This window comes from Arabidopsis lyrata (genome assembly GCF_000004255.2).
Source record: "Arabidopsis lyrata subsp. lyrata unplaced genomic scaffold ARALYscaffold_1, whole genome shotgun sequence".
In the NCBI taxonomy this organism is placed as follows: Eukaryota; Viridiplantae; Streptophyta; class Magnoliopsida; order Brassicales; family Brassicaceae; genus Arabidopsis; species Arabidopsis lyrata.
Window position 1 is genome coordinate 6,616,130 of NW_003302555.1, and position 22,365 is coordinate 6,638,494.

Sequence of the window (22,365 nt, forward strand, 5' to 3'; positions counted from 1 at the left end):
CGCTAAATATTTCTCTCCTGTCTCCTATATATTTCGTTGGTGCAAGTATGAGCCGTTTAGTTTCTTGCTTCGAGGGTCTGGTTCTTGTTTTCCCCTGAATCTCTCTCCTCTTTTCTACTTCATTCGATCATTATCTCTTTGCTTCTGGGTTCTTGTTATTGTTCATTCGGCTGAGAATCTCTCCGTTGAAAACTATTTTCTACTTCATTCGATCATTACCTATATATCTCGTGGGTCTTGTTTTTGAATCTCTCTTTTGAAACTGTTCTTCTGCTTCCACACGACTGGATGTCGACAAGAAAGAGAGGACCTCCTCCGCCGTCTGAGCCACCGCCACCTGCGAAGATTCCGTCGACGTCGCAGGCACGAATCTATGGAGTCTCAAATAGACTAGTATGGGAATTAGACCATAGACATGCAGGAAAAAGGAAAATAGAGATCGTTCTTGGTAACGTTTCCTCGATGCAATTCAGTTTTGAAAATAATGCTACTGGTGTTATGGAAGTAGAGGTATATCTATTTGAAATTATCGTTTGATTTCAATGTTGATCGTTCTTGGTAACTAATGCTTTAGTTTTTCTTTTGGCAGTTGGAAAATCCACCAAAATTCTCTTTAGAAACAGATCATGTTGACGGAAACAGAAAGATCGAAACTATTGGTGATTTCACAACAAATACATCTGCTTCACTTTATCTGTATATTCATCTCTATATTCTACAAATCTCAGTTACATAAATTCTGTATGATCATTATTTACATTTGCGACTAACTTACAGGCACCACAAACTGTTCTTCGGAAACGACGTGCTCAGGAAAATTCAGAAAACCATCACCAGTTTCAAAAAACAAGAGTGGGATAACGTTCTGAACAGACAATTCCCCACCAAAACTGATTTGCTGTTCTCACAAGACGCACAACTTAATCAAGGAGAAGATGATGCTGATGCTGTAGAGACTAAAGATCTCAATGTCGTGCAAGACGGAGAAGATGATGGCGATGCTGATGTTGTAGCGACTAAAGATCTCAATATTGATCTCAATGTCGTGCAAGACGGAGAAGATGATGGCGATGCTGATGCTGTAGCGACTAAAGATCTCAATATTGATCTCAATGTCGTGTAAGACGGAGACCTTAATCAAGGAGAAGATGATGCATGCCGATGCTGTAGCGACTATAGATCTCAATGTGGATCTCAATGTGGGTCAAGACGGAGTATAAATTCTCATGTAAGTCCCTCTGTCAAACTCAAGACTCTCTCATCTCAATGCTACGGTTTGTTTTCATGTCAAAACAGAACTTACATTCACTTCATGTCAACAACAGGGCTCGTAGCAATCTCAGGAAGTGGGCATCTAATAAACAAGAGTGTTTCAAGGCGCTTTCTGCAGCTACATTCTTTTTCATTATTAGACGTTTTTGTTTTTTGTTTTGGTTAAGATGAGTAGAGTTGTTGTACTTCGGCCATATTTCCAGAGCCGATAGCCAAATCACTTCCTGTAATCCTCTTAGCTTATATTGGATTAGTCATTAGTGTAACCAGAAAACTCACAAACAGGCAAAATAAAATGATTTGGGAGAAAAAACTGCTGCTTACTGTTACTTGCAATTCATGTAGTTTCTTGAACAGAGTTCCTCTGCAAAATAAGTCTTGAACGTCCGTATTTCATGAGATATGCAGACTCTTATACAAGATGGTTTGCATCACTTCTAAAGACCATAGACAACTTGCCAGCATTAGTCATCTCTGGAACCAAATATGCCCTTGTCTCACTGAATTCCTCCCTGACAACACAGCCAAGCTGATGACTACTGCTGGAAAACCCTTCTCATGCCCCCAAATCTATGAACCAAAACCACACCAAACTGAACAGATTCATGTCATTCTCTTGACCCAAATCTTTCGTGGAAAAAGGACAAGTAGAGGAACCCTCAAGGAGAGGGTTGTGAAAGGAAAATATTGTTAAAAAGCTTCTTGTCGAATTTCAATCTCCCTGCAAATGTATAACCAGAATTGGATTCAGAAATATTGGTGGAGACAGACTGGCGAGGCAAACAGACTCGTGAAAGCATCTAATGCACTGTAAGCCCTCAAGGTTGTAGTGGACCATGCGAGAGGGCACGAACACCTGAGAGTGAATAGAGAGACCTGCTTACGAATGAAACAATTAATGAACGTCTATAAAAGAGTAGACTATCATCAGTTCTATCTATGAGCCAATTCAACACATAGACTCAAAGCATTTGCATGAAACTCTCTTCAGGTTAATTAAAAGCCCAAAGAAGAACAATTTAGTATATGATAACATTGACCAAGTTCAAAATATTCGTGCCATGGCCTCTACAGAAATTACTCAGCCACCAAACTGAATTATAAAGTATTTAAACCGAAAAGAGCTCCTGAAACCTTACCCATACAGATGCTCCTTGTTACGCAAGGAAAGCTCCACAGCAACAAAATACTTTTCTAAGAAAATGTCACTTTAGACTAAAGCCTATATAGTTGGGTCAAAGCCCATATATGGTCAGAAAGAGGCCCATTCAAAAGGTCGGAGATATATGGAGAGTGGTCTAGATGTATATAAACGAATAAAATGGTTTGGCGGGCATTTCTTCAAATGCCAACGAATCTCGAATATTCCATATATTATCTGTCATTTCCCTCTCTGATAAACTACAAAACAAAAACAAAAGAAAAAGGAGGGACAAACATTTTGGGTTAACATTAGAAAAATAGCTGTTTACTATTCCAAATCTGAATAAGATAATTGAGTCTAATTAACCCTATGTTTTATTTTAATTTCTTAACAAAATTGTTAAATTATGATTCTGGCATGAGACGACTGAGAACAAATTGCTCGGACTTGTGTCGGTGAGACCCGAATCAGAAGAAATTGTTTATAGAGGAAGATATTGAACGTTGGATCAGAGGGACCCACAGACACACCCACCAATCCAAGGGTCGCGATCTATTTGAGGTGGCAAATGGTTCCCACTTACCCGCAGGAATATTATGGGACCGCTCCTTAACTCTTCTCTTCTTCTCTCTTCAAGATAAAGCGATAACATAACAAATTGTTTTTTTTTTATTAATAGAAGATTTGATTTGCTATCTCCATTATGCAATATAATAAAATAATACTCTCTCCGTTTCAATTTAGTTGTCGTTTTAGGATTTAAATTTCGTTTCATAATAGTTGTCGTTTTAGGATTTCAATGCAAATGTTTGGTGAAAATTCCAGTTTTATCCCTACTGTTTTAATGTTTTGGCCAATGAATTTTTTTATAAAATATATTAATAAAGGGTAAAACAGAAAATTTAATGATTTTCTTAATTTGTGTGAAAAAACCTTAAACGACAACTAAAACGAAACGGAAAGAATACTATTCTAGATTGATGCAGCGTGATATTTGGAATATTTCCAAATATCTATTCTCATTATTTTTTAATTAATTAATTATTATTATTCTAGGTTTTAGAGTATTCAAGTTTTATTATAAATAGCCTTATTAGGCCTCTTGTATTATTCGGTTGTTTTTGATTAATAAAAGAGAAGCTATTTGCTCAAACGAAGTCTTTGAATTCTCTGTTCTTTTGATCCATTGATACACAAAACAAAGAACTCCGAGCTACGAAAGTGTTCTTAGGGAATCCATTGATATCTCTAGACCCTTTTCGTATAAAACCCTAGTTATCCAGGTATTCTCAAAATCAACGGATCTCTAGTTCTATCCCTAGAAGCTTCCGCTCCATCATAGATCTTTATACGGTTTTAGATACTAATAAATATCTGACACTACTAAATCGATATATAAATAAAGCACTACCATGTTATTAAAATATAATTCACATAAAAGTAATCAAATAATTCATAGATTTTGCCTATTAGGCATATGAGTATATGACTCGTCCGTGACTGTTTATGAAGTAAATCGGTACAAGTTATCTACGTACGAGAAACAGTTCAACTATATACGTACGTATATCTTTTACTACAGTGTCTTCTTTCTAAAATCGAGTTTTTCATGAACGTTTAATTAATTCGATTGATACTTATCACCGTCTTATGGCATTGTCAATATTTAACTATAAACATTGAGATGTCACCAAATTTCGGTGAGGCTAATTAGAAAACATTATAATTACGACAACGATGATAATCTAAATCATATTTTATGGAAAGTCTAAAATCTTACCGTGTAAAATCATTCGCCTCTTTTTAATTCAATTATTGTTAACTTTAATTAGGTGGATTGGCAGGGCCGGCCCAAGGGAAAATGATGCCTAAAGCAAAAAAAAATGTTGGCCCATCATTAAATACAATTAAAAAAAATTTCTATAAAAAGTACACTGAGTAGGTTCGAACTTGGCAGATCTAAGAAGAGACTGAAGGTGATAACCACTCTACCACAATAAATATCTGTAAAATGATGCCCTTAAATCGTTTTATAGATATCTGATGCCTAAAGCCCATGCTTTACGGGCTTTAGCCTTGGGCCGGCCCTGTGGATTGGTTTGAATTCTACGTTTACTACACTCACCACTTGGAAACAAATGGAAACTAAATCGTGATTGACAGATAAAGTATGTCAGCCACATAATTAGGAAAGATTTCCATTGCATGATAATGTTTTCCAGATTCATTAGCAACCTGCAAAAGGGATCAAAGATAAAGCATGAGTGGTCACTAGTACTCACTGAGTAGGAAAAAAAACAATTAATGCTAAGAAAATTCCACAAAATAAACTTTTAGTTAAGATATTTTTTATTTATATAAAAAGGTATTTATCCGATTGGAGGGTTGCACACCATTCAATACACATAAATACGTCAGCCGTTCGAAAAGGCCTCCGATATATCCTTTCACAAACTCCTTCAATTTTCATTATTCTTGTGTTCAGAGGCAATATCTACGTGCGGTTGGGTGCACCGTATCTTCTTATAACGAAGATGAGATTAAAAACAAAAAGTTTTGGAATCTAAGTATATAACCTAATGGAACAAATGCCAAAAAATAATTTAGTACAACCTCGAAATCGAATTGTGAAAGTACTATAGAATCGATTCCCATTTAGAGACGAATACCAGTTTTTTTTGTTCCACTTTAAATTTGATCCTAAACTTAAAAAAAGTTTTTTTTTTTTTTTTTTAATTTGAGCTTTGAGTATTTTTTTTAAAAGAATCTTTCTTTATCTGACACGTAGATATTAATCAGCACACTGATGTAGTTTTATCTCTTTGTCAAAAAAAGAGAGTCAAATCAAATCCTCAAATCACAATCCTACATAAATGAAAATTTTGTTTTTGTTAATCATAGCGTTTACAATTATAGCAAGCAATTTACTTTACCCCCAAAATATTTATGGCAATCATTTAAAGGTAAACTCACAAATTTTATACAAATGGCCTGTTGTAAATTAATGATTAGATTTTAACTATGGTTTTCATAATTTTGTAATAAAAAACTGAAATTTTAACTATGTATTTCCATTTATCCTAATTATGAAATTAATACAAAATGATTTAGGCTCTTAAGTCTTAACTATATTTTCTTGTTCAAAGTTTTTAACTATATCCATATATGATTATATGTATATTGAATCCATCTTTAAAAAATACGAAGAGAATTTAATGATATATATTTAGACCAAAATACACCCGATTGGGTAAATACTCAGAATATACCAATGGATAAATCATAATCTTCACCTAACTAATTAATTTTCTACCACGTACGCGAGATTGACTACAAAACCAGAAAAGTACTAATCGTGTACTTAACGATCCGACGGCTAAAAACACATCGATCAACACGTAGTAGGTGTCTTTCGCCCTAAAATCAACGACCAAGATGAACTCAAGCGTTACTTTGCTGTCGTGTCCGATAAGTACCGGATAGATGAGGATTAACACAACATGATCTAAATTCGGACAAATCGAGCGTAGTCAACACGCGCCTAAATGAGTTCTGATGGTGTAGCGTAAAAAACGTGAACGTAACCGTACCGGATTCTTTCTGGATGGGAGCATCCAAGAAGAAGGAGAGCTAGTCTTATATAACGACACGATATCCTCACCTTTTTACGCCTCATTTTCTTCTTCACCTCTTTCTCTCTGTGTTCTTGTTGTCTCTCTCTCGCGCGAAGCGCTTTATCTTTGTCTTGTTTTTGTTTTCATTTTTCGTTTTTCTCTTATCGGAGGAGAGATGGTGGCGCCTGCTTTATTACCGGAGCTCTGGACGGAGATCCTTGTACCGATTTGTGCGGTGATTGGTATAGCGTTTTCGCTTTTCCAATGGTACGTCGTTTCTCGTGTGAAACTCACCACTGACCTTGGCGCATCGTCTTCTGGTGGAGCTAACAATGGGAAGAATGGATACGGTGATTATCTAATCGAGGAAGAGGAAGGTGTTAATGACCAGAGTGTTGTCGCTAAGTGCGCTGAGATTCAGACTGCTATATCTGAAGGTAAGATCTATTGAAACTTTATTCAGATCTCACTGTTCTGTTCTTAGATCTGGCTCTGTTTTTTTGATTGGTTGTTGTTTGATGTGATGATAATGATGTTTTGGAATGTTAGAATCTTGAAATTACTCATTTTGTATTTTGTGAAATCTGAATTGATGTGTGTCATTGGATCTGTTTGGTTGTTGTGGGAACAGGTGCAACTTCATTCCTGTTCACGGAGTACAAATATGTTGGTGTCTTCATGATTTTCTTTGCTGCTGTTATCTTTGTTTTCCTCGGCTCTGTTGAGGGATTCAGCACTGATAGCAAGCCTTGTACTTACGACACCACCAGAACTTGCAAGCCTGCATTGGCTACTGCTGGTTTCAGTACCATTGCTTTCGTGCTTGGTGCTGTTACCTCTGTTCTCTCTGGTTTCCTTGGGATGAAGATTGCTACATACGCTAATGCTAGAACCACCTTGGAAGCGAGGAAAGGTGTTGGAAAGGCGTTCATTGTTGCATTCAGGTCTGGTGCTGTGATGGGATTCCTTCTTGCAGCCAGTGGTTTGTTGGTGCTTTACATTACTATCAATGTGTTCAAGATCTATTATGGAGATGACTGGGAAGGTCTGTTTGAGGCTATTACTGGTTACGGGCTTGGTGGGTCTTCCATGGCTCTCTTTGGCCGTGTTGGTGGTGGGATCTACACTAAGGCAGCTGATGTTGGTGCTGACCTTGTCGGTAAAATTGAGAGGAATATTCCTGAGGATGATCCAAGAAACCCAGCTGTAAGTACACCATTTCACTATGTGTGATAACACCTTGCTTTTCTCTTTTTTTTTTCTTTTTAATAGAAGTTTTGACTTAACTTTGTTGGTTATGTTACAGGTCATTGCTGATAATGTCGGTGACAATGTTGGTGACATTGCTGGTATGGGATCTGATCTCTTTGGGTCATATGCTGAAGCATCGTGTGCTGCTCTTGTTGTTGCTTCTATCTCTTCGTTTGGAATCAACCACGATTTCACTGCCATGTGCTACCCATTGCTCATCAGTTCGATGGGGATCTTGGTTTGTTTGATCACAACTCTCTTCGCCACCGATTTCTTTGAGATCAAGGTTGTTAAGGAGATTGAACCGGCATTGAAGAATCAGCTCATCATCTCAACTGTTATTATGACTGTTGGAATTGCTATTGTGTCATGGGTTGGCTTGCCGACCTCCTTCACCATTTTCAACTTTGGTACACAAAAAGTTGTCAAGAACTGGTAAGTAGTAGGATTCGTTTTATTTTTTTAACATATCTCGATTCAAACTTCTTTGTACAGTTTTTAAGTCTGGCATAATTGTGGATTACAGGCAGCTATTCCTGTGTGTTTGTGTTGGTCTTTGGGCTGGACTCATTATTGGTTTCGTCACCGAATACTACACTAGCAACGCATACAGGTAAGAAAAACTACTTATATAGTTACTAACTTTTTCCCAGCTAGTATGTAGAACTCTAATGTCCTTGTGTTCTTGCAGCCCCGTGCAAGATGTTGCAGATTCATGCAGAACTGGTGCAGCTACCAATGTTATATTCGGACTTGCTCTTGGTTACAAATCCGTCATTATTCCAATCTTTGCAATTGCTATCAGTATATTCGTTAGCTTCAGCTTTGCTGCTATGTATGGTGTTGCTGTTGCTGCTCTTGGCATGCTCAGTACCATTGCCACTGGTTTGGCAATTGATGCTTACGGTCCCATCAGTGACAATGCTGGTGGTATTGCTGAAATGGCTGGTATGAGCCACCGTATTCGTGAAAGAACCGATGCTCTTGATGCCGCTGGAAACACCACTGCTGCTATTGGAAAGGTAAGGAGCCTTCTTAATCTCTCTCAGCTATCTGATGAATCAATAAAAGAGGTTGCTTGCCTTTGCTTGTGTTGTAGTATGACATGTTATTCTGGTTTGTTGTGCACAGGGATTTGCCATTGGCTCTGCTGCCCTAGTCTCCTTGGCTCTGTTTGGTGCCTTTGTGAGCCGTGCAGGGATCCACACCGTGGATGTTTTGACCCCTAAAGTTATCATTGGGCTGCTTGTTGGTGCCATGCTTCCTTACTGGTTCTCTGCTATGACAATGAAGAGTGTGGGAAGTGCAGCTCTTAAGATGGTTGAAGAAGTTCGCAGGCAGTTCAACACCATCCCTGGACTCATGGAAGGAACCGCAAAACCCGACTACGCCACATGTGTCAAGATCTCCACCGATGCATCCATCAAGGAAATGATTCCTCCTGGTTGCCTTGTCATGCTTACACCTCTCATTGTTGGATTCTTCTTTGGGGTTGAGACCCTCTCTGGTGTTCTCGCCGGCTCTCTTGTCTCTGGTGTTCAGGTAAAGTATTCTCTCAATTCGTTTGTTGCATAACAATTCTTAAAACATATGCTCATTGATGCTCTCTTTTTATTCTATTCAGATCGCCATATCAGCATCTAACACTGGTGGTGCCTGGGACAACGCCAAGAAATACATTGAGGTAATGGAATTTTCTTAAGCTTAAATTAATCCATTTGAAGAGATGAAATCAAATCCTTAAACATGGTGATTTATTTGCAGGCTGGTGTATCAGAGCACGCAAAGAGCCTTGGGCCAAAGGGATCAGAGCCACACAAGGCAGCTGTGATTGGAGACACAATTGGAGACCCATTGAAGGATACTTCAGGACCTTCATTGAACATCCTCATCAAGCTCATGGCTGTTGAGTCTCTCGTCTTTGCTCCCTTCTTTGCCACTCACGGTGGTATCCTTTTCAAGTACCTCTAAACTCAATCCGAGTGGAGAAGATGACGAAGATGATGAAGAAGAAGATGATGGCGATCGATTCACAACTCTCTTTTTTACCATTCTTATTTTCGTTTACCGTAGGTGGTTAAAAACCTTTTTTTGTTGATGAGGCTCATTTAAAGAACCAACTAAATGATGTTTCTTTCTCTCTTTCTCTGTCTCTCTGTCTTTTTGTGCTGTCTAGATTTTAGAAATCCACCAAGTATTCGAGACTTGTTTTAGCCGTTACTTTCTGCTACTTATATTTCTTAAATTGGTTTTGTCTTCTTCGAGACAAATGGGAATTAATTATTACTGTCGTTAAGTCTATTGTCGTCGTTAGGTGCGGGAAACGATTCTCAATTTCTCATGCTCTGTTAGTTCTTTCATGACATTTATTACCACAAACAATAAATGGTTTTACAAAATTCTAACTAAGACTCTCGAAGAGCCTCTGCTCCAGCCACAATCTCCAGCAACTCCCCAGTGATCTTAGCCTGTCTTGCTCGATTATAAGCCATCGTCAAATTCTTCTTCAATTCAACTGCATTATCAGTCGCATTACTCATCGCATTCATCCTCGACGCGAGCTCACTCGCTAAAGATTCCTGCAGTGCTCTTAGAATCTGACTGTTGAGATACAAAGGCATCATTGCATCAAGAATCTGAACAGGGTCTTGCTCAAACTGCATCAATGGTGAGATCTCAGGCTTCTCAGCTTCAAGCTTGGTCCTTTCCACAGCTAACTTCCCATCTTTGCTCGTTAGCCTAAACATCTCATCCTCCATAGCATCAACACACTCTCCTTTCACATCACAAGACTCTCCTTTCATCGAAAAAGGCAACAGAGTGTGAACCACAGGATCAGATTTCACCAAAGACACAAACTTTGTGTAAATAAGCTCAACTTTATCAACCTCTTCACTGACAAACAACGAAAAGACATCATCTGCAATAACTTGAGCTTCTTTAGTCGTTGGAAAAACACCTCCTCCTTCAATACATTTATCAACTTCGAATTCATCTCTCCGACTAAAATACGCATTCCCTTTCTTACCTACGCTAATCACAACACAGTCTATTCCTCTTTGCTTCAACTCTTGAACTCGCAAAGTAGCTTTCTTGATGACTGCATTGTTGAAACCACCACACAATCCTTTATCACCAGTAACAACAACTAAAGCAACTCTCTTCACAGGTCTAACAATGCTCAGAGGGAAATCAATGTCTTCCAATTGAGCACATTGGTTAATTGAGTAGAGAATCTCCACTAGGGTTTCAGTGAAAGGTCTACCCTTTATGACAGCATCTTGAGCTCGACGAACTCTAGCTGCCGCCACGAGTCTCATCGCCTCCGTTATCTTCTGGGTATTCTTCACACTGTCGATTCTTTCTCGTAACTCTCGGATTCCAGATCGAATTTGAATTGGCAACGGAGATCTCGACGAAATCCGATTTGGAGTCAGTGATTGAAACGGATAATAGCGAAATGGTTTCAAGGTAGCTATGAAAGAGAAGGAATCTGACTTTGAATTCGAAGGAGACGACAAGAGCCAAGAGGTTGAGATCGAACCTGTCATTTTCGTTTGGGGAATATGAGTTAAAGACTCTGAGCTTGAGAGGTTTAAGATTTAATCGTCCCGTGGCCGTGGATGTGGAGAAATGAGCAAAGGAAGAGAATTTGGGGGAGTTTTCTCTAATTATAATGTTTATCAGGGGTTAATATATAAAATTACTGCAAAGTAGAGTTTTTCTATAAAAAAACGAGGGAAATATCAATAACCCTCTTCTAAATCCTAATAAATTTTATCAAACAGCCAAATTAACATAAAACCAAAAAAATATAACTATAGTCAACAAATAAAACTTCCTTTTTTAAGATTCATATAGTTACTTTTTTGAATTAATTTTGTGTTTAGTAACCTGCAATTATAAGATTTGTTTGCTTAAGGAGTAGAGTTTTTTTCAATTGTCCATAATTTTATTTTAATTTGTTACTTTAAACAAATCTTATAATTGCAGGAAAATGAGGACAAAATTAATTCAAAAAAGTAACTACAAATTTCCATTTAAAGAATTTTAATTTTGACCTCATTTTTTTATTTCCATTATGGTCCTTGTGGTTGTCGTGTATTTCGCATCACCACGTTTTTTTGGGTCAATCAGCATCACCACGTTTAGGTCATGACATGAAATTTATGAGATTCTTCTGTCTGATCCGTTTATTTCGAGGCTCGCATCATCTTCTTCCTTTAGCTCCACCGCTTCTCTTCTCTACTTCTTCCTCTTCTGTTCTCACATATTTCTTAAAGCTCCGACATTTGGAGCTAAAACATAACCCCTCTCTCAATCAACACTACTCACAATGCTACTCCATTTCTCTCCGGCGAAACCCCTAATTTCTCCACACAATCTCCGCCGCAATTCACCCGCATTCCTCATCTCTCCGCCGCGATCCCTTCGAATTCGAGCCATCGACGCCGCTCAAATCTTCGATTACGAAACCCAGCTCAAATCCGAGTACCGTAAATCCTCTGCTCTCAAAATCGCCGTCTTGGGTTTCGGTAATTTCGGTCAATTCCTCTCCAAAACCCTAATTCGACACGGCCACGACCTAATCACTCACTCTCGCTCCGATTACTCCGACGCCGCTAACTCAATCGGAGCTCGTTTCTTCGGTAACCCTCACGATCTCTGCGAACAACATCCCGACGTTGTCCTCCTCTGTACCTCAATCCTCTCCACAGAATCAGTCCTCAGATCCTTCCCTTTCCAACGTCTCCGTCGTAGCACACTCTTCGTCGATGTTCTCTCCGTCAAAGAGTTCCCAAAAGCCCTCTTCCTCAAATACCTCCCCAAAGAGTTCGACATTCTCTGCACTCACCCAATGTTTGGACCCGAGAGTGGTAAGCATTCTTGGTCTGGCTTACCCTTTGTTTATGATAAGGTGAGAATCGGAGACGCGGCTTCTAGACACGAGAGGTGTGAGAAGTTTCTAAGAGTTTTTGAGAATGAAGGTTGCAAGATGGTTGAAATGAGCTGTGAGAAGCATGATTATTACGCAGCTGGGTCTCAATTCGTGACGCATACTATGGGAAGGGTTTTGGAGAAATACGGAGTTGAGTCTTCTCCGATTAACACTAAAGGTTATGAGACGTTGTTGGATTTGGTGGAGAACACATCGAGTGATAGCTTTGAGCTTTTCTATGGTTTGTTTATGTATAACCCGAATGCTCTTGAACAGTTAGAGAGATTGGATATGGCTTTTGAATCTGTCAAGAAGGAGCTGTTTGGGAGATTGCATCAGCAATACAGGAAGCAAATGTTTGGTGGGGAGGTTCAATCGTCAAAGAAAACTGAGCAGAAATTGCTTAACGATGGTGGTGTTGTTCAGATGAAAGATATATCATCATCATCATCATCTTGAGATCACAAGTTTGTAGGGTTTGATTGGATTATGTTAGATTCAAAATAAAAAAAGGTTGTCTTTTTGGAAATCCTCAGTGAACAATAAAAAAAGAGATTTTGGTGTGTTCATATTTTGGCTGGTAATTTTCAAACTGTAATGTATCAGTGAACTTATCTATTTGATAAGGATTTTTTTTTGTTTCCAATCATGTATGTGGCTGTTGAAATGCTTATCCCTCCGATCGTCGGGAACAAATACGGTCGAACCGTCTCCTTCTCCCGCCATTTTTCCGAACGGACCGAACCCGCCAGTTGTGACCCTGTCTGGCTGTCTCCAATGATCTCGGGTCACCTACCCGATTCGGATCAGGACAACATCGTTTCGTTATGGCCCGATAATATAATGGGCCGCTTGAATGTCTCATTTCAGAAAGAGAAAAAAAAAAAACAATTTTTAAATTTGAAATCGGTTCACACGTGTGTTGCCACCATCGATAGTCGGAGCTTTTCGTCTTCTTCCCAAAATTGTACCCCTAAACCCAAACCGACGGCGAAATCTGAACAAAAGATGAAACTTTGATCGCGGGTTTTTGCGTCTTTTACTTGCAAAGTTTCGGAAAATGGAAGTGATGGATAAATGGGTAGCTGAATTTTTCCTCCGTCGCCTACAAAATCCTAGGGTTTACGCTTCTCCTCTGTTATCGGCTCTGAAACCAGTAGATTCTGACGACTGTCTAAAGCTCAAGGTAACTGCTGTTTTGCGAGACATCTCCAATTCCTTGATTCGAGGTACGGTCGACGAAGGAATGCTTGATCTCCTCGAGATTCTTGAGAAGCTTCTGTTGGAGGAACATTCGGTTATCATGGGGTCTCTCAAATCTGCGTATTGCTGGACTGCTGTGGAATGCACGCTTAGGTTTATGTGGCCAGTGACTGCTTCGGATGGCTTATTCGGCGACGCCCTTGAGAGGATTTGGAGGAATCGGATTGGGATATTGAAGGAGAGGGAGAGCGATTTGGTGACTCGTGAGTTGTTGAAATGGGAGAGTGATCTAATCAAGGCGTTTGAGGAACCTCAGATTTACCAGAAGATTCGTGAGAGTGATCTAATCAGGTACAATGCCATCTCTCATCTCAATCAGCTTCTCAAAGAGCAGTGGGCACTACTTGGGTGTTCCTCTCTTGAATCAGTAGCTCAAAAGAGGTTTCTTAAGCGCAAGGTGAATCAACAAGAACAGGAACATGAGCCAAGTCTTAATAAGGGGAACATGTTGGTAGCTCGAGAGCTTAAGGATTTTTTGTTGGAGATTCAAAGACTCATCGACCCTTCCACTAGGCACGATCAAGAACATGACAATGCAATGGACCAGTCAGTTGATGTCACTCCTCAGCCTGATGGGGCAAATAGGACAGAAGCAGAAGATAGTGAGGGAACATCATCGTCTAGAAGAGTCCGGCCTCATCTACCAACCCCGGAACCTCTGAATGTATCACCACTGAAGAAAGGAAGATTGGAAAGACCGCGTCCTAGAAGGCCAATGAAATTCTGGACTCCTGAAGAAGTGGCAGCTTTGAGGGAAGGAGTGAAAGAGTATGGAAAATCATGGAAAGATATCAAGAATTCAAACCCTGTTGTTTTGGCTGATAGGAGTGAGGTGGATTTGAAGGATAAGTGGAGGAATTTATTTGGTCGGCAGTAGTAACAATCTTGCTTGGTCACTTATGGGCGTTTTTGGGCATTTTGATTTTGAGATCTTGTCTTGTGTAGTTTTTGCCGCTTGTGTTAAAAAGGGGCTCACTTTTTGTATGATGAAGGCTTTAATGATGAGTGAGTAGAATATGTTCTTGATTTAGCCTCTTGTAGTTAGCGTCACCTTTAGATGGTATTTCTTGTCCAAAAGTCTATTGACCAATTGATTACAAAATGGAATGATTTTAAATATTTGTTCCTATAATCAAATCAAGCAAGCTCTAAAACCCATCTCTAACTCCTCCCGGTTCAAATTCTTGCCGATGAAAACGATCTTGTTGGTTCTTGTCTCATCTTTTCTCCATAACCGGTCTGGCGATCCTTCAAATATTTCATGAACTCCCTGTTCAAACCGTTAAAAACCCACAAACGTCAGAGATAAGTCTACATCACAAGACTTCAATGCTTTAAGATTCAGCAGAAATGATGAAGTATCAAAATAACAATAAAAGATGGTCACCTGAAACACGAATCTCTCGTCCATGTCTTGGACGGAGAGGATACCTTTCATTCTGTAGATATCCTCACTACGTTGGTACAATAGCGCCCCAAGCCACATGTTAGCCTGATCCATTGTCAAAACTGAGGTTAGATGAGGCAGGTGCTAAAGTTTTTTAATGCACTACATGTTACACAACTTGAGCAATTTGGGTTATACCTTCTCGAGGTCCAAGTCTCCTTCACAAACTATACTGACTGAAGCAACACCAGGGTCATGGGTGTGATCATGAGAATGGTGCTCTGCAGTTTCAGAATCAAACTAATCAATGCATGTAGGCGATCAGTATCAAGTAATAAGGCCATTCTTTGGTAACACTATAGCATACCGTGTTCATGATCATGCTCACTGTGGTGATCATGGCAGTGATGACCATGGTCATGGTCATGGTGATGATCATCATGACCCTCATGATCTTTTTCATTCACAGAGCTCTCAATTCTGGAAAGACAAAACAGTTGGCCACCAGCAATATAAACCAGAATAACAAAATCAGTCCCGTTAAACCAGGACTCCCACAACCAATAAACCTTATCAAATGTATGGAGCTACGATACACTTCGGACAGAAGTTTTCGGAGTGACTCGTAATAAGATATTAGTAAGACGTAAAATAAAACCGGACCTTTCTAGATCAAAGCCTCCAATTCCAAGAACATAATCCAAGTCAACCTTCCCATACTTTGTGCGCTTCATGTGAGCCATGCTGTTTATGGTCTGAGAATAATCACAGCATAAATGTTATAACGCAGAGCAAAGAGAAAAAAATTCAGAAGAAGCAGAACCTACCTTTATCCGCTGCATCACTGAAGCTAGTTCTGGCTCCCCAACAAGATCAGTCTGCAAGAAAGTACAAACATTTTTCAGCTTGTATGATATGATAAGTCGAGGAAGAAGAAGACATAGCAGACCATTGAAAAGCTTCTACTATAACCATCCACCACACCTTTCAAATACAAGTTATGGTGATGCTAATAATGAAAATTTGGTTGAAATAGAACTTCACAGACCTTGTTAACTATGATACGATCTGCGTAAGCTATTTGTTCTACTGCCTCATTGACATAGCCTTCAGGTTTGACCTCATCTAGATGCAAACGAGCATGTTTAGCATCAACCAGAGTGACAACCCCATCCAGTTTGACATCATTGAAAATTTCATCCTCAGCATAAAAAGTTTGAATAATCGGGGCAGGGTTGGCCAATCCTGAAAGAAATTTATACATAATATAATCATCACTAATTCTTTAAGAAAATAGTAGTGGTTCTTAAAGAATTATGTAGCTTCAGAGCTTAATTCAACTGAATTAAAGAGTGATAGAAACTTTCGAACCTGTCGTCTCAATAACGATGTGGTCGAATCTTCCTTTCTTGGTCTGAACCAATTCAGAAATCATCCTCACAAGATCACCCCTAACAGTACAACAGAGACAGCCATTGTTAAGCATCATTATATCCTCTGCTCCAGCAGTTTTAGCAGCCACAAGCGATCCATCAATGTCGACTTCACCAAACTGAGAATTCACATTTCAGCAAGAATTAGAGAAGCCATAAAATTAAAAACAATCTCTATTCAACTTCTCAGACACATAGATTAATCCAAGAATACCTCGTTCTCAATCACGGCTATGCGCTTCCCATGATCTCCCGTCAATATATGGTTTAGCAATGTCGTCTGTGTATACTCAGCAAAAAAACAAAACCCACGAAAATCAGCATTTGTTCAATATTCATACTTACGCAGGAATTTCCGAATCATGAACCCTAGATTTGAAATTAACAAGCCCAGCTTAGCCTCACCTTACCAGAACCCAGGAACCCGGTGATTATAGTGGCCGGAATTCGATTGTCCTGCAAATTCTCAGTGGAAACATCGAAGGAATCATCAGTATCCATAACGGCGAGCGAGGAATCAGAGGCAACGGCGGAGTGGAATCTCCGACGGCTGTCAGAGTAAACCGCCGCGGGATAGAACGACGACGGCTTCGTTCTGAGGGAAACTGTGGCTCTCCTGAGCCTAGCAGAAGCGAACCGGTGGTTCAACGAGGTATTAGCTCGGGGAACGTTGAAAGCAAGGAAAGTCGTGGCTATGTCGAGTCTGAACTGCGTCGCCATTGTTATTAGGGTTTTAAGGTATCTCGTGAAGGTTCGACATAGAGAGAGACATTTGCTATGTAGCTTCTGAATTTACGCGCTTTTTTTTTCTTTTCCGGTTCGATTCAACGGTCGAGATTGTATCAAAATGGATAACGAGTTGATATTTAGTTTTTTTTTTATGTACTAATAATTGGATAATGATACTTGACTTATATTATTTCGAAAGAAAAACAAAAGGAACAAAATGGTAGAAGAACATCACTGTATTTAAAAAGTATTAAAATTGCAGCTCATGAAATCTTACAAAACATATTAATCAGGATAGTTCCTTGCGTGCATGCAAAATTAGATGCAAAACGTGAAGAAGAGCATAATCTTGTTACATACTAACAAATACTAATAATTCTATGGCGATTATTTCTGATATCAGTTTTGAGAATTTGTTTGTTTAGCAACTGTATTGATACTAAAATGGAAGATAAGTTGATTGAAATTGTTTCTCAAAAACAACAAGTATCAAATTTCGATTAATTGTATCTATCGATATTGGTGGTAGCTAATTAAGATTTGTTGATTTTCTTGTTTATGCAGATCCATAGTTACTCTTCATCATCTCATAAATTGTTCTCCTTTCTGTTTATAAACCAAAAAAAGGGTCCAATGCAGAAAATTAAGTTTCATTAGTAAAAATGAAATACTATAATTCGAAATTTGTATCATGCAGGTTGTTAATTAATTAATTTAGATGGATTAAAAAAAATGAAACAAGAAGAAAAGAAACAACAAGAACATCAATACAAAATAAATATCCTACCAAAAACAAAATATACAAAATAAATAAATCGCTGAAATTTCAAAGCGGGGTCCACCTAAAGTGGGACCTTTAGCCTTCTTTATTCTTCCATCTTATCTCAAAAACGCATTAGATTGTTCCAAACCTAACTCCGTACCTCACTAAGGGTGATTCACCTTACACGTGTCACACGATAGTAGGTTTAGAATCAGGCTCGGCTCACGGCCACTTTGCACATTTCTATACTCTTCTCTCTTTCTTCTTCCTCACCTTCCTTGTTCAATCACCGTTTCGTCAAAATCACAACAACAAAAAAAGGTTTTGATCAAAGAGATCACTGTTAAACCACTATAAAATTTCCTCAGGACTAGTAATCTGCGATCGATCGTCGTTATGATAAGGTACGTATCATCAGCTTATTCGATCAACTAGCACAACTGTTTCCTGGTGAACAGTTGATTTATATTGCTTCCCTTTACTGTTTTTGATATCAAGCTACTAATTTTCCTTTACTTTTATGCGATTATGTTTGCTTTTGGGTTTCTGGGTTTTACTGTTGGGAATTAAACGCTTCACATAGTGATGATTCACACTTGTTATGTCATTGTTTGTGTTTGTTTTCATCCGATTTATGTGAGTTTGAATCATTGCATCGTATTTTGAGGAGTTTCTTTAACTGTCTCTTTTGGATGATCATTCGAAAGCAGAGAGATCTTTGACAACGTAAATGTGGTTTTTTTTTTTGTGTATAAGAAGCTGCCAAGTTTAATGAAATATTCACATAGTTTCATGGGGTTTTTGCGAGTTGAATTTTTGACGTGAGTGAAGGATTGTGATCGTGCTCTGTTTCAGTCTCTAAAGAAGATTGATGATTCTGGATTACATTATCATGGGAGGAGCTTGCTCAAGGAAGAGAGATCAACAAGTTGAAGATATTTTAAACAGAGGTGTCTCTGGAAAATATAGCAAGAGTTCAAGTTCGAAATGGTTAGCTACTTCGCTCTCCAGGTCTGGCTCGGATGTTAAACGGAAAAATGGAGAATGCCCGTCGCTTATGGAGCTCTGTATCCGCAAGATACAGGAGGTATATTGTTTCCACTTACCAGGCTCTAATTAATCTATAAACGTGAGCCAAATGTTTGAACTCTGTTGCATTGCAGGACACAGATAGATATACCAAGTTCTCTGATCTACCTAGAGATATCAGTCAGCAGATTTTTGATGAATTGGTGTATTCCCAGCGGTTAACTTTAAAGTCTCTTGAGGCATTTCGGGACTGTGCAATCCAGGTAAAGTCCTTGGTGTTTCTCTTGTTACTAGTCTCCTTTGTGTTCATGTCCTATTAGTGTAATGGATATATTTGGCTGACTCATAATTTGTGAAAGCAGGATCTTTGCTTGGGGGAATACCCTGGAGTTAATGATGACTGGATGGATGTTATCTCCTCGCAAAGTACATCCTTACTTTCTGTTGATTTTTCGGGGTCTGATATCACAGACTCTGGACTGGTTTCTCTAAAAGGTTGCACAAACCTGGAATCCTTGAACTTTAATTTCTGTGATCAGATATCCAACCGTGGGCTCGAGCATCTCAGCGGTAAACTTTGCTCATTTTTAGACATTTCTTTTCTTTTCTTCTTATCAAAGTTTTACTTGTTCTTTGTATGTGGATGTTTCCTAAGCTTCGCTCCTACGTTATAGTTATACCTGATGCAGTTACTTTCATTTGTTTGATGGATTTTATGACACTTGAATGATAACTATTCGCAAACAATTTCAGGCCTCTCAAATTTGACAAGCCTGAGCTTCAGAAGGAATGCTGCAATCACTGCACAAGGCATGCGTGCGTTATCCAACTTGGTTAACATGAAGAAACTAGATCTTGAAAAGTGTCCTGGGATTCACGGTGGGCTTGTTCACCTGCGAGGTACATAGCTATGTGTTTCATTGTGATAATTACCAGTTTTATGGCATTTCTGTTATTGAGAGCTTCACATGATATGACACTGATGAACGATCCAAAGCCAGGTAGTTTATGATTCAATATATTTCTACAACCTGAAGACTTTACAATTTGGGTATTGGTTGGGAATTTTACTTGGAAAATGCTGATATCAATTCTGCATCCTATTTTTCCATTTAAATTTAGCTACTCTGCACTTTTCTATCTTTTCCAGACTTAACCAAACTAGAGTCCTTGAACATAAAGTGGTGTAACTGCATAACGGATGCAGATATGGAGCCCCTCTCAGGTAGCAAAAACATGCGTCTCCTTCACATATTTTCTTACTTTTCCCAGTAGATGTGCTTACTCCTTTTTGCTTTAGAACTTACAAATCTGCGGAGCTTACAAATTTGCTGCAGTAGGATTACCGATATTGGTATTAGCTACCTTAAAGGTAGAGGTTTTGATTATCATACTCCTATTTTCACCATTTGTCTCACATCATCACGGTGTACACTTAGCACGATTCACTTCTTCCACTTGCTTGCTTCAGGGCTAAACAAGCTTAATTTATTGAACTTGGAGGGGTGCCGTCATGTTACTGCTGCATGCTTGGACACACTCACAGGTTTGTATAGCCATCCTTATGGTTGTATGCAAGCTTTGTAGTGTCTTTGGTATGCTCCATTTAATTGGATGCATGATATGTTTTGGACTATACATCTGATGAAGTTCTGCCAGATGAACTCATACGAGTCCTTTTTCTTTTGTTTATATAGCTCTTACAGGGTTGATGTTTTTGAACCTCAATAGATGTAATTTTTCAGACAGCGGGTGTGAAAAGTTTTCTGGTGAGTGTTACCTGACTTCCTCGCAGTTGAAAATGGTTGTTTTGCTCTTCAATCTCTGCGATAATTTGATTCATGGTCCTTTGCAGATTTAATTAATTTGAAGATATTAAACTTGGGCATGAACAGCATTACAAATTCATGCTTGGTCCACCTAAGAGGTTGTCTCACTTTCTTACTATGTCCCCTTTCCACTATTTTTTTTGGTTTCATCTCTTGTTACCATTTCGTGTTGTCTGCTTAATTGCTAATCAAGATAAATTACCTTCTCAGGTTTGACAAAGTTGGAGAGCTTGAATTTGGATTCTTGTAGAATTGGTGATGAAGGACTGGTACATTTATCAGGTGATTGCCACTTTCGTTGTTTTACTGTTATCATGGATATTAGATATTCATATATAGTCATGTGGTTTTAGGTATGCTTGAGTTGAAATCTCTGGAGTTGTCCGATACCGAAGTAGGAAGCAATGGTCTTCGCCATCTCTCTGGTCAACCATTTTCCCTTCCTTTGTCATTTCCGTTTTGTATCTTGTGTGTTTTTTTGGTCTTATGCTCACTGCAGGTAATTTATTTGTTTGTTGATTAGTGTGTCTATGTTACTATATATAGGCCTGTCAAACCTAGAGAGCATAAACTTGTCATTTACTGTTGTGACCGATAGCGGTTTAAGGAAATTATCTGGTTTGACATCTCTTCGAACACTGAATCTGGATGCTCGTCATGTTACTGATGCTGGTCTTTCCGCGCTTACAAGTAAGTCATTCCAATGCGTCCATAAACTGTAACTGTCAACAGGTCATTTGCTTTGGTATGATGTGGTTACGGCTTCCTCTTGAGTGAAACCCAAACTGTCCTATCTGTTTTTGTTCTAGGTTTGACAGGGTTGACTCACCTCGATCTCTTCGGTGCTCGTATCACAGATTCTGGAACAAATCACCTACGAAGTAAGTTCTTAATGTTTATTTTCTATTCCTGTCCTTAGTTCTCTGCCTCATATACTCTTTGTTGGTTTTCTTTTGATACAGACCTGAAGAAACTGCAGTCACTTGAAATATGTGGTGGTGGATTAACCGATACTGGTGTCAAGAACATAAAAGATCTTTCATCCCTCACTCTCCTCAATCTATCACAAAACTCCAATCTCACAGACAAAACACTGGAGTTGATTTCCGGTAAAAATACAATTCTTGATTCAATGAGACAAATCATATGTACCTGAAACCTGAACCATGATCTCATAAAACCCGCAGGATTGACGGGATTGGTCTCTCTAAACGTCTCAAACTCTCGAGTATCGAGCTCAGGACTACGTCACCTGAAGCCATTGAAGAACCTGAGATCTCTGACCTTGGAGTCCTGCAAGCTCTCTGCTAACGACATCAGGAAGCTTCAGGCGACTGATCTGCCAAACTTAGTCAACTTCCGTCCTGAATAAAATTCTATGTCGAAAAGGCAATTCACGAACTCTGTAAATAGATCGATCTCTTCTGGTCTCAGACCAAGCCACTGCTCTTATATATATATCGTCAAAAGCTATGCTCTTCTTCGGATTATTTGCTGAAGAAACTGTAAATAAAGCTTCATTCCAAGCTATGGTTGGACGAAAGTCTTTGATGGCTCTTCTATGTATGTGGTCAGCTTTTTAGGATCTGTTTGGTTTGTTTGAAGTGAACCAACAAAAACTGTCAAAAGAAACAGATCACTCTTGTAAATATTATTATGTAAATTCGAAACATCGATTGTATTACATAAATGAAAATCTTGCACAAAAGAAA

At 38.9% G+C, this 22,365-nt stretch overlaps 6 protein-coding genes across 6 annotated transcripts; 4 read left to right on the forward strand and 2 right to left on the reverse strand.

The window, feature by feature from the left end:
- Positions 1 to 6,030: 6,030 nt before the first annotated feature.
- On the forward strand, positions 6,031 to 9,557 carry LOC9326182 (pyrophosphate-energized vacuolar membrane proton pump 1). The gene is made up of 8 exons (XM_002890074.2): positions 6,031 to 6,467; positions 6,662 to 7,236; positions 7,337 to 7,716; positions 7,808 to 7,894; positions 7,973 to 8,303; positions 8,413 to 8,823; positions 8,906 to 8,965; positions 9,046 to 9,557. The coding sequence occupies exons 1-8, from the start codon at positions 6,206 to 6,208 to the stop codon at positions 9,250 to 9,252; spliced, it is 2,313 nt and encodes a 770-aa protein (XP_002890120.1). The 5' UTR covers positions 6,031 to 6,205; the 3' UTR covers positions 9,253 to 9,557.
- A 39-nt stretch (positions 9,558 to 9,596) lies between these two features.
- On the reverse strand, positions 9,597 to 11,027 carry LOC9326183 (ATP synthase gamma chain 2, chloroplastic). Its single transcript, XM_002892829.2, has one exon. It carries the CDS (start codon positions 10,830 to 10,832, stop codon positions 9,687 to 9,689), a length of 1,146 nt encoding a protein of 381 aa, XP_002892875.1. The 5' UTR covers positions 10,833 to 11,027; the 3' UTR covers positions 9,597 to 9,686.
- A 392-nt stretch (positions 11,028 to 11,419) lies between these two features.
- On the forward strand, positions 11,420 to 12,789 carry LOC9328938 (arogenate dehydrogenase 2, chloroplastic). The gene has a single exon (XM_002890075.2). The coding sequence runs from the start codon at positions 11,618 to 11,620 to the stop codon at positions 12,677 to 12,679; it is 1,062 nt and encodes a 353-aa protein (XP_002890121.1). The 5' UTR covers positions 11,420 to 11,617; the 3' UTR covers positions 12,680 to 12,789.
- Positions 12,790 to 12,924: 135 nt separating this feature from the next.
- On the forward strand, positions 12,925 to 14,509 carry LOC9326184. The gene has a single exon (XM_021012429.1). It carries the CDS (start codon positions 13,281 to 13,283, stop codon positions 14,358 to 14,360), a length of 1,080 nt encoding a protein of 359 aa, XP_020868088.1. The 5' UTR covers positions 12,925 to 13,280; the 3' UTR covers positions 14,361 to 14,509.
- A 15-nt stretch (positions 14,510 to 14,524) lies between these two features.
- Positions 14,525 to 17,085, reverse strand: LOC9326185 (COBW domain-containing protein 2). Its single transcript, XM_002892830.2, has 10 exons — positions 16,709 to 17,085; positions 16,518 to 16,583; positions 16,242 to 16,422; positions 15,919 to 16,115; positions 15,698 to 15,748; positions 15,534 to 15,625; positions 15,238 to 15,350; positions 15,069 to 15,151; positions 14,871 to 14,975; positions 14,525 to 14,753 (listed from the first exon to the last, which is right to left on the reverse strand). Exons 1-10 carry the CDS (start codon positions 17,021 to 17,023, stop codon positions 14,616 to 14,618), a joined length of 1,341 nt encoding a protein of 446 aa, XP_002892876.1. The 5' UTR covers positions 17,024 to 17,085; the 3' UTR covers positions 14,525 to 14,615.
- A 973-nt stretch (positions 17,086 to 18,058) lies between these two features.
- Positions 18,059 to 22,361, forward strand: LOC9328939 (F-box/LRR-repeat protein 14). The gene is made up of 16 exons (XM_021014990.1): positions 18,059 to 18,199; positions 18,651 to 18,882; positions 18,959 to 19,087; positions 19,187 to 19,394; positions 19,578 to 19,724; positions 19,975 to 20,049; positions 20,125 to 20,196; positions 20,296 to 20,370; positions 20,522 to 20,593; positions 20,680 to 20,751; positions 20,864 to 20,935; positions 21,007 to 21,078; positions 21,200 to 21,343; positions 21,463 to 21,534; positions 21,616 to 21,762; positions 21,841 to 22,361. Exons 2-16 carry the CDS (start codon positions 18,667 to 18,669, stop codon positions 22,023 to 22,025), a joined length of 1,758 nt encoding a protein of 585 aa, XP_020870649.1. The 5' UTR covers positions 18,059 to 18,199; positions 18,651 to 18,666; the 3' UTR covers positions 22,026 to 22,361.
- Positions 22,362 to 22,365: the final 4 nt, after the last annotated feature.

Excerpts from the sequence above, each read along its gene's own strand:
- LOC9326182 (XM_002890074.2), top strand. The coding sequence starts at position 6,206 with ATGGTGGCGCCTGCTTTATTACCGGAGCTCTGGACGGAGATCCTTGTA. Across the intron at positions 7,717-7,807 it reads CAAAAAGTTGTCAAGAACTG|GCAGCTATTCCTGTGTGTTT; the intron begins GTAAGTAGTAGG and ends TGTGGATTACAG. Across the intron at positions 8,304-8,412 it reads CCACTGCTGCTATTGGAAAG|GGATTTGCCATTGGCTCTGC; the intron begins GTAAGGAGCCTT and ends TGTTGTGCACAG.
- LOC9326183 (XM_002892829.2), bottom strand. The coding sequence starts at position 10,832 with ATGACAGGTTCGATCTCAACCTCTTGGCTCTTGTCGTCTCCTTCGAAT.
- LOC9328938 (XM_002890075.2), top strand. The coding sequence starts at position 11,618 with ATGCTACTCCATTTCTCTCCGGCGAAACCCCTAATTTCTCCACACAAT.
- LOC9326184 (XM_021012429.1), top strand. The coding sequence starts at position 13,281 with ATGGAAGTGATGGATAAATGGGTAGCTGAATTTTTCCTCCGTCGCCTA.
- LOC9326185 (XM_002892830.2), bottom strand. The coding sequence starts at position 17,023 with ATGGCGACGCAGTTCAGACTCGACATAGCCACGACTTTCCTTGCTTTC. Across the intron at positions 16,423-16,517 it reads TAGCCGTGATTGAGAACGAG|TTTGGTGAAGTCGACATTGA; the intron begins GTATTCTTGGAT and ends GTGAATTCTCAG. Across the intron at positions 15,626-15,697 it reads CAGTGATGCAGCGGATAAAG|ACCATAAACAGCATGGCTCA; the intron begins GTAGGTTCTGCT and ends GATTATTCTCAG.
- LOC9328939 (XM_021014990.1), top strand. The coding sequence starts at position 18,667 with ATGATTCTGGATTACATTATCATGGGAGGAGCTTGCTCAAGGAAGAGA. Across the intron at positions 21,344-21,462 it reads TGGTCTTTCCGCGCTTACAA|GTTTGACAGGGTTGACTCAC; the intron begins GTAAGTCATTCC and ends TTTTTGTTCTAG. Across the intron at positions 21,763-21,840 it reads AACACTGGAGTTGATTTCCG|GATTGACGGGATTGGTCTCT; the intron begins GTAAAAATACAA and ends TAAAACCCGCAG.